Here is a 13,521-nt window from a genome sequence, read left to right on the forward strand (position 1 = left end):
GGACGCACAGGCTCAGCGGCCATGGCTCACGGGCCCAGCCGCTCTGCGGCATGTGGGACCTTCCCGGACCGGGGCACGAACCCGCGCCCCCTGCATCGGCAGGCGGACCCTCAACCACTGCGCCACCAGGGAAGCCCTCGGCTACCTTTTTTTTTAAAAAAAAAAAACAGATCACTGGAGATATACAGCTCTAACTGCACATCCTGTGGTGCCCTGTTCCAATCCAGGTGTCTCTCAGTGGCTGTTCTGGCCATTGAGACACAGGGAAAGTTACTGGGAGGGGCCTTCCGGAAAACTTTTTAAAAAAGGACAAAAACAAATGACATGTGCCTTTTTCTTTTCCCTTCTACCTGGCTAGAACATGGACATGATTCCAGAGGCGGCATAACTATTTAATAGTCACAAGGATGAAGGCCACATACAAAATATGAAAGCAGAAAGCTAGAAGAAATCTGGGTTTACGAGGGCATAGACCAGCTTTGGACTGCCCATCTCCAGACACTCTAATGTGAGAAAAAGAAAACTAGTCATTTGTTGTTTAATCTTTTTTGGATCTATTTTTTGGCAGCTTAGTGTTAAGCTGATACATAAATTCCCAAGATTATTTGACGATTAAAAGAGAAAAATCTATGTGAAGAGTGTAACACGGTTTCTGGCATATACTAAGTGACCAATGAATGGCTATTATTTGGGGAAGATTAGTTGACTGCCAGCAGAGAACAAAAAATCAAACATAGGATAAACAATTTGGGGAGGGAAGAAAAGTGCTGAATAGAAGCTATGATAGGTCCATTAAAAAAAAAACTGAGAATCACACTCAGAGCCAAACAATGTACAAAGAGGGTCTAACATAAATGTAGATACTAAATGTAAGTGATTTCTTTTCCAATCCCCTCTCTGAAAACATAAAACTGATGTCATTTACTCATGAAAACCTTGATCAATGAGGAAGATGAGACTAAAAAGTTTTTTAAAAACTCTGAGAAGTAAAGGTTGTATCTATAAGGTTATTTAGATGTTGGTGAGGCATTCCATTCAGTGTGTCATGTCCTCCTGCTTATGTAATACTGTCAAGATCTGGATTAAAGGAATACACAAGACACTGATAAACAAAATGCCACTAGAAAAGGTGACACAGATGTGGTCAGTCATCTTGATGACTCAGACACTAGGTTCCAGAGGAGTAGAAAGCTGCTAAATAGAGAAATCTATTTTTGTTCACAAATTGCAAGTTCATAACATTAGTCAATCCAGAGAAATACAACTAACTGAATTTGAACATGTGGGCGGAGAAGCACTCAAATTGTTTGAAAACTGTACGAGGAAGAACAAGTATGATGAAAAGAAAACATGTGAAGAGCTGGAATAGTATGATCAGAGGATGTTAATTTATAGTACGTGGCAAAGGAAAAGATATTTGTAGTCACCTTGAAAGGAATTCACTACCGAGTAGTTCATTTCAAGTCAATGAAAGAAAGAAGCTGGAAAGTTAAAAGGATTGTTAAAATTTAGCCTTTTAAAAGACATGAATGCCAGACATTGGAATGACCTACGTAAGAGCAACTTGATTAAGAGAATAAAAATCTATGTTAACATGAAGTCACTGCTGAATGTGAATACCAAGGGAAGATGGAATAAAAGACCCGAAAGGCAACAAATCAGACTACAACTATCATATTTTCAAAACTGTAATTAGGTATTACCAAATAAAGTAATAAACAACTTTTAACTTAGAGTGCAAAATAAAAGCACCTTATTATTTTAAAGGTGCAAAAGCAAGAAAATACGACATAAACTTATCCATTTTTAAATAGTCATCTGTGTGATGGGTAAATGCTATTTCAAAACATTTTCAATAGAAAAATGATTTATAAATCAGTTTTCAGAAGATCAAAAAAAATCAATGTTTAATACCAACTTTAACTATAAATAAAAAGAATATTGTCGTCTCTCCTGTTCTTGCTGCAACATTTATGTCTTCTGCTCTTTGCCTTTTGGAGAAAATATTGCATTGTAAGGCTGCCGTCTTTTCGGACGAGGACAAGGATCAAGATCTTCTTTAATGTAACCTTAAAAATAAATCACAAATTTAGAAGACAATATCTGCAACATATTTCAGCATATATCCAGTAAACATCTGTCTCATTTAATGCCTTTTAAGTTCACATGATTTTTCTATTAACTGGTTGTGTTGATTAATGATTTCACTACCTAGCATCAATTTTCTCATTTATACTAAAAACAATAGCAAACATTTATCAAATGTGCTGCATACATTATCTAGGATAACTCTCACACTCCTCTGCAGCAGCTTCCACTATGCCTGTTTCACAGCTGAGCTAACGGAGACCCAGGGAAGTTTGATAACTCGCTCAAGTTCCCAAAGCTAGGAAGTAGGAAAGCTGGCGCCCTGCCCAAGATCTAACTCCAGAACCAGAGCACTTAACCACTTTCCTATTCTGCCTCCCGCTGGTTGCAAATGGGAACAAATGGTAAACATGAACTTTTTACTATGATAAATTCCAGGCGCTTATCAAAAAGACTTTTTTCAGTAGCTATTTGTTGAGATGACATGTCCCTATATTCTTCAGACTATTCGATTCTCCTAAGGTGTCTCCTTTCACATAGTTTTCAGGGGAGGATTCTGCTCTGCCATACCCCTAGGCCATATTAGGGGTACAAGCACAGGCTCTATCCAGACTGTCTAATTCTATTTGATGACCAAGCAGAGACATCATGTCAAAGAGGACTTGTTAATGGGGAAAGTGGAAGTATGGTAATAGCTGTAAGAGACTTTGCATCTTTTAGAAAAACTTTTCACTAAGTATCTGGAGCTTTAAAGCTGCATACATTCTCAAATTACATTAAATGTAAGTGCTGTATTTGAAGGGGCTAGTTGCATGTCAACAGTCTCCCAAACAAACAAAAGTCCTTTTTACTCAAATATGTTTTATAAATAATTAGCATTCTGAATAGTGAGGTTTTAACATCTAAAATTCAGGGTAGTCTCTTTAAAAAAAAAAAAGATGCTTTTCAACAATATAACTTTGCTGACAACTTTTGTAAAGTTATGAGAAGTCATTTTGATGACTGGATAAAACAGAAATTACTTTCTGAAATTTGAATGATAAAGGAGGATAATGCATACACAATCCCATTAAAGTGCTTATAAACAATCTATGATTCCAGTGAAGTTATTTGAAAAGTTGAAAGTTAAGCCTTTACAAAATTGTATTTATGTCACAAAACTGGCACCCAACGTACAGCAGAAGGTAGAGAATCATGGAGAAAAAGTTTAGTGTTTAGACTCGGGTGTACACAGTATTTAAAAAAAAAAAGTTCCAAAATGTTACAATCTGTATTCTCACCTCTTTCCACACAAGTCTGAGTGGAAGGAAAACCAACTTCCCAGAAATTCTCTGGTGTGTTGGGTGGAATGTAGCGAAATCGGTGTCTTGAGCAGGAAGCCAACTTCTTTTCTCTTTCTTCTGCTGGAAAATCTGCATAATACTGATAATAAAACTGGTGAGTTTTCCACTTAGGAGTAATAAATGGAGTGTTATGCTTACTGGTTATAAACTAGAAGCTAAGAAGACTTATTCAGCATGCTAAGGAAACTGAATTCTCACTGATAGTAATACTATCTCTAAGTAAATTACTATATAAATTACTAATAATAATTAGTGCTGGTCTGTGAAATGTTTGCTCCATAAAGAAAAGGAGCCTGTATCACAATGTAAAAAAACATACTGCTTCCTGCATCAGTAAAGTCTTACAAGTAAAAAAAACTGCCAGCTGAACTTTACAGCGTCCTTAGTGGTACAGCTGATTTATATACTGGTGCAAACTCTTCATCTTTCTCAGACCAGTAACAAGAAGGCCAAGGCCTGCACTCTGAATAGCACATTTCTCAATTGTTATTTGACTATAACGTGTGTTTTGAAGTAATTTTCCTTTCACTACAATTTTTTAAAATAAAAATTTAGCTTTGAATGTTGTAGGCTTCACGACTTCCCCTTTTAAACTAGATCTTTCAATTAGGATCAAAGGCATATTACTTTTGGCAAGTGTGATCATAAAGAACCTGCACTTCATGCAAAGAAAGATAAAACTTTTATGTGAAAACTATACCGGTCTTCAAGCTCTAGATTTAAAGAAAATAAAGCAGTAGTGTAAAGTTTAATAGAACACAGATGATAGGATCACATAATCCAGCTAATTCCATTTTACACTTGAGGAACTGAAAATCAGTGATAATTCACCAAAGTTATCACCTATTAAAAGGGGCAGACTTAGGATTAGAATTTTTTTGAAGTAAAGGTTTCTAATATATTTTTCTTTTACATAGATTAATTAAAGGTTTTAGAGTATCTCTGAAACTTTTTTGGGGGAGGGTATCTTTTCCTTCATTCTCATTGCCATGATATAAGCCTTTGTTACCTTAGCCTGGGAACTGCCCTTAGAGAATCATGGTTATCAGTCAGTGTTAGAGAAACATTGCCACCAAATTAGGACATATTTGAAAACAACAGTAGGCTAGTGTAGCTGTTAACACAGCAAGCAAGCAGAAGAGTGTTAGAAGATAAAGTCAGAGAGGAGGTGGGGTGGGAGTCTGCTGTCCTTGATAAGGGCTTTGATACCATTTCTTAGAGAAGAAGACAACTAAGGATTTTGGGCAGAAAAGTGACATGATTTAACTTTTATTCTAAAAAGATCATTTGGAAAAAAGACCATTCATTGCTGTGTTGAAAGTACAATCAGTAGGATTTGCTGATAGAGCCATTACTGAGATATGAAAGAAAAAAGTAGGTAACTGCAAGATCTCTGGTTTAAACTAGAGAAGAATGGACATATAAAAGGCTCAGAGGTAAGGTTTGAGAATTGGAGAAAGAAACTGTGTTTGCTTTAGGACACGTGAAATTTGAGGTGACTATTAGCCACATGTATATTGCATATTCCACATGTGGAACAGGCAATGGGAAAAATTTAGGAACTGTAATTGTAAGCATATAGACAATATTTAAATACATGGGACGGGCACTTTCACTCCTGGTCATGAGGGAGTAAAAGGGAACAGAATTACTCTCTACCTTAAAAAACTGAAAAAATGTAATAAAATGCATGAAACAGTGTTTTCAGAGACTGGATAACAGCACCAAAAATGATTCCTGAGAAAAGGAAAGCAAATTAACAGTGTTTCCAGCAAAAGAGCTTTTTTCTCACTGGTAGTAACAGTTCCACTTAGAATTAAAAACTGGAGGTTTATTTAGTATAGACCATATTCCTTAATTAAGAAATCATGATACATTCGTGTTATGAAAACTCATGATACAGGAGGAGGTTTTGCTTGTATCACCAAAATGCTTTCCAAAATAGTGATCTCAATTTACACTCCCACTGTTAGTATATGACAGCATTTTTCTCACCAAATGCTTACCTGCACTGTAACCTATTCATACATAACTTTAATGTGCTTGGTTATTCAAATTCTCTAGCCATAGTTTTTAAGAAGAAAATTTAAAAGGGGAAGTACATTGCTGGAAGCAGGGGTCTAACAGCTAAAGGATAGCAAGGGAAGAAATAAAAAGAGTAAGTTTCAAAAAGACATGGAACCTGCCTAGCACTATTTATTAAGAGGACAATTAGTACAATCTACTTCAAGATATACTATGTAGTCCACAACACCCAATGTATAAAAGGAAAATACAATTGTGTTTTAAGGATGAAGTAGAGCCTATTCATCACATTTTGTTTAGAAAGGAAAATGTTTGGGAAAAAAGAGCTTATGGTTGTACCAGTTATTTAGAAAAAACAATTATGAGTACATCTCATTTCCTGAGAGTGCTGGTGTTTAAGTAAAAAATAAAATAGCCAAGTTTCCAACTAAAATGTCAAAATTTCGCCCCAATAGTATATGTATTAGAGCCTCTGCTGTAACATAACACAAGGTAAAAAAACTAAAAGGTATACAAATAAATATAGAAAAGACAAATGGCACAAATGTCTTAAGCTGGAAATAAGAACTACTGCTTAGGCTCCAGATTGACTTAGAGAATCTAAGAGAAATTGAGGGCTTTCGTTTTCATCTATATCTCTCAGGTCCCAGCCAGTATGTATAGTCTATGTATTCATTCTGTTATTCCTGGCTCAAACTTGTTTCTAGATACAAATACGGTTTGTATATGTGATTTTGAAATCATGCATATAAAGCCATCTTTAAAAAAAACCCAAAGGACAGTATTTACATTAGTACTTACAATTTCACATTCCTTACACGTGTGTCCAAGCAATTTTCTTCTTTCTTCTTTTTTCCGGACCACCTCAATATGAGGAAAATTTTGTAAGCTAGTCTCTCTGGGGGGAAAATGAATTAAATTTATCTGTTACTATAGAGAGCTGTGGTTTAGGTTTTAAATTAGCAAAGGTGAGCATCCAGAGGAGAAATAATCCCAAAACATTCATTCATTTTATTTGAAATGCTTCCTCAGAATGTGAAAAAAAACAAGCATGTCTTCATTCACTCTCCACTGAAATATTAAGTATTTTACATATTACATAGTATTTTACATATCAGGTATTTTTATAGATATTTTTCTCTAACTGAAAAAGATAACTATTACTTCCTATTTTTGCCTCTGGCTGGCTGAAAATAATTCAGGTAAAATATAAAATAACCTAATCATAAAGGAATGCTGTATTAATACAGCATGATGCTGTATTATTAAACTCAGGAATTGCTATTCTATAACATAACTGAGAGAATACTGCCTGTTAACTCGGTTTCTAGTACTAAAACCCCATAAATCAGGGCTAACCTACTCCTCCCTAAAGAACGAATTCATTTGTTTGCATGTCATTTACTATTTTCTCCAACAATTTCTTTTGTTGCTTCCGTCTACCTTAAATTCTTCAAAATATTAGGCACAATTATCATTTGTGCTTGTCCTTAAAGACAAAGATTCTATTGTGAACCACTGGAAACCTAGGAAGGGTCAAAGCCACTGAGGTATTGATTGATGAGGTATATAGTTCTTTGGTAAGAAAAAGCAATCAGGAAGTATGGAACATTTCTTTATTAATATACCTGCATCCTACTTTAAAAAGCCCAATATAGAAAACTCCAAATTTACAAGTAAATGAAGACTTATGTAACACCATATACATTTGTTTATAATAGAAACATCACCAGTGAACTTAAACAGTCTGACTCACAAAAACTGGCTTTTAAAATGACCTGTTGGTAACACATCTACTCCTTTGAGGTATTTTGATAGTTGGCAAGTACTGTTCTTCAAAAAAAAAGCTTTAAATGCTCTATTTCAAAACATATCAGGTTATATAGGTCCTTTTTGTGCTTAAATCCAACAACTCTCTGGAGCAACTGGTAAATTAAAAAAGACCAAGAAACAACAGATAAAAAAATATTGCCATGACTATACTTTCTTTCAAATAGTTTATGGAATCTTAGGTTTACATAGAATATAATTTAGCCATATCCTTTCCTCTTAATCTGTTCTGTTTCTGTAGTGTACTATAACACAGCAAGGAATCCACTAGTAGACTGGCAGTTGCAGTAGACATCAAGCATCACCTAAAAGGTTACTAAGCTTCTTGTACTATCCCTACATCTTTACCCACGTGCTGCATCTCCAGCTATCTAATGGTTTTAGAATAAATAAAACTACTCATGTATTTTTTAAAAGTTAGTGAACCTATGGGACTTCCCTGGTGGTCCAATGGTTAAGAATCCACCTTCCAATGCGGGGGACACAGATTGGATCCTTGGTTGGGGAACTAAGATCCCACATACTGCGGGGCAACTAAGCCTCCGTGCCAAAACTAATGAGCCCGCACGTCTCATCTAGAGCCCAAGCACTCTGGAGCCCGTGCGCCACAACTAGAGAGAAGCCCGTATGCCACAATGAAGATCCAACACAGCCAAAAATAGAAAAAAAAAAAATTAGTGAACCTGTATTAGAAACATCTGAAATGATAGTTCTTACTCTGCAATCTTCTAGGAACCTATTCCAAAGATGCACAGGCAAAAATTTGAAAAGAGAATGCACAAGGCTATTCACTGTAGCGTTATGCATGCAGCATAACTGTAGGCAACCCAAATGCTCATTGCTAGGGAATAAGCTATGGTACAAACAACAAAATACCATGAAATTAAAAAAAGAAATGAGGAATATCACTATATACTACTATGAGTGATTTCCAGGACATATAGTTAAATGAAAAAAGCAAAGTAGAGAAAAGCATATATAGCATTCTACCATTTGTATAGAGGAGAGAGTACAATTATCTCCATCTACATCAATTTCAAGATATACAGATAGAAATTTGCTTTTACTTTTTAAAATGGATGGAAAACCATAAAATTTTTAACAAATGGTTATGTGTGTAGGAGTAGGAAGCTATCAAAATGAAGGGGACTTCAGAATATACCCTGTTTTACAGCCTCTAGTATCATATACATAATTTCCTTAATTTTAAAGAAAGAATTAAAGATAAAAAGAAACAATTTCTAGAAAATCAAAAGCAAAATAACACAAACATGGATACTGGGTTGGTGGCACAACTACAGTGAAAATAATTATCCTAAGTGACCTGAAAACACAGTGATTTGACTGTACCTTTCTGATGGGATATATCGTAAGGACAAAAAGACTCGAAAAAGTCTTAAACCATTTTCATAAATCATGTTATTCATGCTAGTTTGAATTATTCTGAGACTGTTCTCTGGAATCAAGTTAAATGAAGAATGATGTTAGTGGCACTGAGAAGTGGGATTTTCAGTAAGCGGGGAACTAGATACAGATGTAACAGAGGAGGTTACAGAGAAATCCTGTAGTCCTGAAGTTGAATTGAAGCTATCAGTATGAACACATGTAGTTTATCTTAAAAAACAAAATGAAACAAAGACTTTTACTTCTAACTCTGTCCACCTAAAAGGTCCAGAAACAATGGCTAACTGGAGCAATGAGCAACCCCAGCAGTCAGACTACGGCCTAAATACTGTTAAACTAGGGCTCCTGGAGAAATGACAGATTCCAGCCTATGGCAGGAGCCTAGAACATCTTCTCATACCAGAGCAAGGAAGCTATGAAAGACAGCTAGAGTAGTGTCCATTCAAAGAGGCTTCTGCTGGGCAAAGATGGGACTATCTGAGTATCATGAGGGTGATAAATGCAATGGATTGAAATGCATCAAACATATTTAAATCCATTAGTTCATAATGATACTTAAGACACTCTCTAGTCACATTTGAGATGCTAGGGTACTATTTCTTTGGAAAACTGGTGAATAAAGGGAAAGAATCATTTAGCAACAAAATGACAGCTCTTATCTATTAGAGTCTTACAGGCAACAGTAGAAATTTATCTTGGCCTGTCAGATTTCTAAATTCTTGATCAAAGTATGAGCAATAACTTTACTTATTGAGTGACTGAACTTGCCAACATCATAACTTAAAGAAAAAAAAGGATAAAAAGTTTTTCTGAATAAACTGCTATGCCTTAATTCACTTCTAGAATTAATAGTACATGACTGAAAGTTAGAGAATTTGCAATATTTGCATAAAAGGCAGAAAGCAGCATTATGGTTTAAAATCAAGATGCTTAAATTTTTTTTTAATTTAAAAATTCTCATAAATAATTCTGAAGCACAGCCTAAGGCCTGCCACCCAAAGGCTATACTATATACAAGTTACAGTATTCAATAAATTCCTCAAGTTCAAACAAAGTTCACAATAAAATAGGATAAGAATAAAAATACGTTATAATGAAGCAGAGAAAATAACTGTCATCACTGTCCAAAACAGGGTAGTGGTGGTAAAAAAAATTTCCTTATTTTAAAAATTTGTCATGTTTATACTTGAGTTCCATTTTTGTTATGGTCATAAAGTAAATGATACAGATTCTATTTTAACCAAAGTAGCAATTTTAATAGGTCAGAGATCCTCTGACAAAGATAGCTCTGTGGTACTTCCAATCACATTGCTGGTATTAACCAAGGCCAACTTACCTTTCATCATCTTGAAAATATGGCTCCACAAATGTTTTCTGTTTGACTTTATCTTGTTTATCACCAGGAGCTGTAAACAAAACAATCATACCACAAACTGAATGTAGAACTTATTTAGAAATAATTAGCTTTGGGGAAAAAAAGGACATATACCAAAACTTCTATTTTTATTGGGTTTAATACTCTGGTCCCTAGGCAATTAGTTTAAATTTTCTATAACTAATACCTTCCTTTCTTTTTCATCTGCATAATAAGGAGAGTGCTGATTATCTCACCTAAGAATTACTAAAGAGATAAAAATCGTAACTATAAAAGTATTTTAGACTTTAAAAGAACTACTCGGATGCCTATTATCATCTGGCACCAAACAACAATAACATGGCTTTTAATCTGTTCACTTATTAGTCCCGTTGATTTTTTTTTTTGCGGTATGCGGGCCTCTCACTGTTGTGGCCTCTCCCGTCGCGGAGCACAGGCTCAGCGGACATGGCTCACAGGCGCAGCCGCTCCGCGGCATGTGGGATCCTCCCGGACCGGGGCACAAACCCGCGACCCCTGCATCGGCAGGCGGACTCTCAACCACTGCGCCATCAGGGAAGCCCCCCGTTGATTTTTATAATGTGTCTTTAAGGTAGCTGATAACTAGGAAATAAAAACATTTTAAAATTTTATCAAAATATTGGTGACAAAATAAGAACTAGAGCCCATGGACGTGAATCCCAAGTTGTCTAGACTCAAATAGCTAACTGCTATCATCTGTTCAAATAATCAAAATTTACTGAGCATTGTGCTAAGTTCTGGACATGAAATGTAGAACAGGAGAGACCAGGTCTCCTGTCCTCATGGAGTTTACATTGCAGTGAGGGAAACAGACATTAAGCAAGCAGAAGCTAAGGCTACCTGAACATGTAAGGTAATAACTGATGAATACAGAGAAGTCAGCCGTGAGAAGAGGTACGAATGGTGAACGTTCTAGGTAAAGGTCCTCGATGGCAAAAAGTTTGGCACATTATAAGAAGTAAGAGGAGGATAGTGTGGTTGAGATTTAAAAAAAAAGGGAAGTGTTGGGGAAGATGAGGCTGGGGTGGGGGTGGGAGTGGAGTGGGGGGAGTGGGCAGGTACCAGATCATGATGGGACTTGGAGGCCAAGAGAAGGAGTTTGAATTTTATTGCAAGTGCAGTGGGAAGCCACTGAAGACTTTTAAATATTATCTACTTTATTGAGGCATAATTTACATACACGGATTTTAAGTATACTATGATGAATTTTGACAGATGTATATTCCAGTGTAACTGCTACTACCCAAATCGAGACAGAGAACATTCCCATGAAAGTTTCCTATTCCATTGTTTCTCATGCAAAAGAATGTTCTCTTATGTCTCTCCCCTCCCCAACAATCACTGATTTAATTTCTATCACCATAGCTTAGTTATGTCTGTTTTAGAGCTTCATATCAATGAGATTATATAGTATGTATTCTTTTTCATCTTGTGCATTTGTCTAGCTCAACAGGTTTTGGAGACCGATCCATGTTGATGATCTAGTAGTTCCCTCCTTTTTGTTGTGAAGTAGTATTCCATCATGAGTATACCACAATTTATTCACCTGCTGATGGACATTTGGGTTGTTTCCAGTTCTGACCTATTACAAATAGCACTGCTATGAACATTCTTGAACACATCTTTCCGTGAACATGTTTTCATTTTTCTTGGGTATATAACTAGGAGTGGAATTGCTGGGTCACAACACAGGTATATGCTTAGCTCTTAGAAAAAACTGACAACTTCAATAAAGCTGTTAAAAAACCCCTGCTGAACTGTTTTCCAAAGTATAGTCAATTTTCTTCTCCACCAACAATGGCATGAGAGTTCCAGCTGCTCTTCACACTTGCTAATGCTAGATGTTAGCAATCTTTTTAACCATTTCTGGGGGTGTGAAGTGTTATCCATCCCTGACTATCCAAGAATGTTGATCGTCTTTTCATGTGCTTATTGGCCATTCAAATATCTTCTTTTCATTGAAGGATTTTTAAGCAAGAATATAATCCAACTTAAATTTAAACTAAATCACTTTTAATTCTCTGTAGAGACTGGGCTAGAGATAAGAGATACATAAAAAGACCAGTTAGGAGGCCTGGAACAGAATAGGTAGAGATCAGAGTGGCTGAGACCAGGTAGTGGCTACAGAGATGGAGAGAAGTGAAGTGTTATGAAATATATTTTGGAGATACTGCTGCCAGGGTATTAGACTGGGCATGAAGGTCAGGTGAAAGAAGTCAAATACGACTCCCACATTTCCATCTTTAGTAAATGGGAGGATAGTTACTGAGGCTTAATGAAACCCAGAAAGGCAGAGGAAGATCAAATATGGGTAGAAAAATTAAGATTTCTAATTGGAATATATTAATTTTAAGGTGCTTATAAGATGTCCAGTATGTAACTGGAATAAAGTCTGAGGTTCAGAAGAGAAAGGATGAGGCTGGGAGTAATGAATATATAGAAACGTCTTTTTCACTTGTCTTACAGAACAGCACCTACTCTCGTGTTCTTCCTACTTCATAGGCTGCACCTCCTTCTCAGTTTCCTTTGCTGGTTTCTTCTTTGTTTCTCTGACCTTTTAAAGTTGCCATACCTTAGAGGTCAGAACTTGAAATACTCCTCTTTTCTATTTATATTCAATTCTTGGGTGTTCTCACTCAGTGCCTTTCAGCTCCATCTACTTGTTGTTCACCTCCTGCCCACTAAATCATTTTTTTTATTCTGGATTTCCTGTCCAAACTTGACACATGTCAACTGCCTACAAACACCTCCACTTGAATATCTAGTAAGTACTAACATGTCCAGAACTGAGCTTTTGATATCCTGCCCGAAGTCTACTCCTTCCTATGAGGGAAGACTAGGTAGAATTTTGTGATATGGGGGTCTAGAAAATGAAATAAATGGACAGAAAGTCCTAAATTCTATGACTGAGTGACTGGGAAAAATAAAAAAGTCTGAAAGGTCACTTGGTAGGAAATAAATGGAACTTGGTTTAGATATCTTAAGTTTAAGCTGTTGAAGAGACGCAAAAGTAGGATAACTAAGAAATACAGGGCTGGGATTCATTGGAGAAGTCAAACTAGAGATACAGATTTGGAGTTTTATTTTCAGAGGTAATTTAATAAAAGCATGAGAGAAAATGAGTGTGAGGAAGAAAACAGTATCTTGGGGATACTCTAGGAAACAGAAGTTGCCAGAGATCAGAAGAGCAGTGCAGCACTGCCAAAAAAGCTAAGTAAGAAGAAATTCTGGGATGTTCAGTGTGAAAAACAACTTAAAAAAAAAAAAAGATAGAAATTAATAATTATACCTTATAAAAGAATATCTTTTTTTTTTAAGTGAAACCAATTTGCAAAGAATTTTGGATCCACCAAACAGGATTCATATTCTTGGGGAGAAAAATGAACTGAACAGTTGTGAATTTTTATCACGAAATTTGCTTGATCAAGTTTCTGC

The 13,521-nt window shown here is 35.9% G+C and overlaps 1 protein-coding gene across 6 annotated transcripts in view; it reads right to left on the minus strand.

Moving 5' to 3' along the window:
- Positions 1-1,308: 1,308 nt before the first annotated feature.
- RBBP8 (RB binding protein 8, endonuclease) overlaps positions 1,309-13,521 on the minus strand; it is an 81,184-nt gene continuing 68,971 nt past the window's right edge. For 2 of the 6 annotated variants that reach the window (XM_082853224.1, XM_082853225.1), the window contains 3 exons: positions 10,027-10,096; positions 6,258-6,354; positions 2,734-3,522 (listed from right to left, as the gene is read on the minus strand). In XM_082853224.1, the coding sequence (XP_082709350.1) occupies positions 3,241-3,522; positions 6,258-6,354; positions 10,027-10,096 (449 nt within the window). In that variant the 3' untranslated portion in view covers positions 2,734-3,240. Of the gene's footprint in view, positions 2,070-2,733; positions 3,523-6,257; positions 6,355-10,026; positions 10,097-13,521 lie in introns of those variants that run through there. The other 4 variants (XM_082853228.1, XM_082853227.1, XM_082853229.1 and 1 more) reach the window with 4 other exon arrangements.

Source organism: Leucopleurus acutus (genome assembly GCF_964270905.1).
Source record: "Leucopleurus acutus genome assembly, chromosome: 13".
Lineage (NCBI taxonomy): Eukaryota > Metazoa > Chordata > Mammalia > Artiodactyla > Delphinidae > Leucopleurus > Leucopleurus acutus.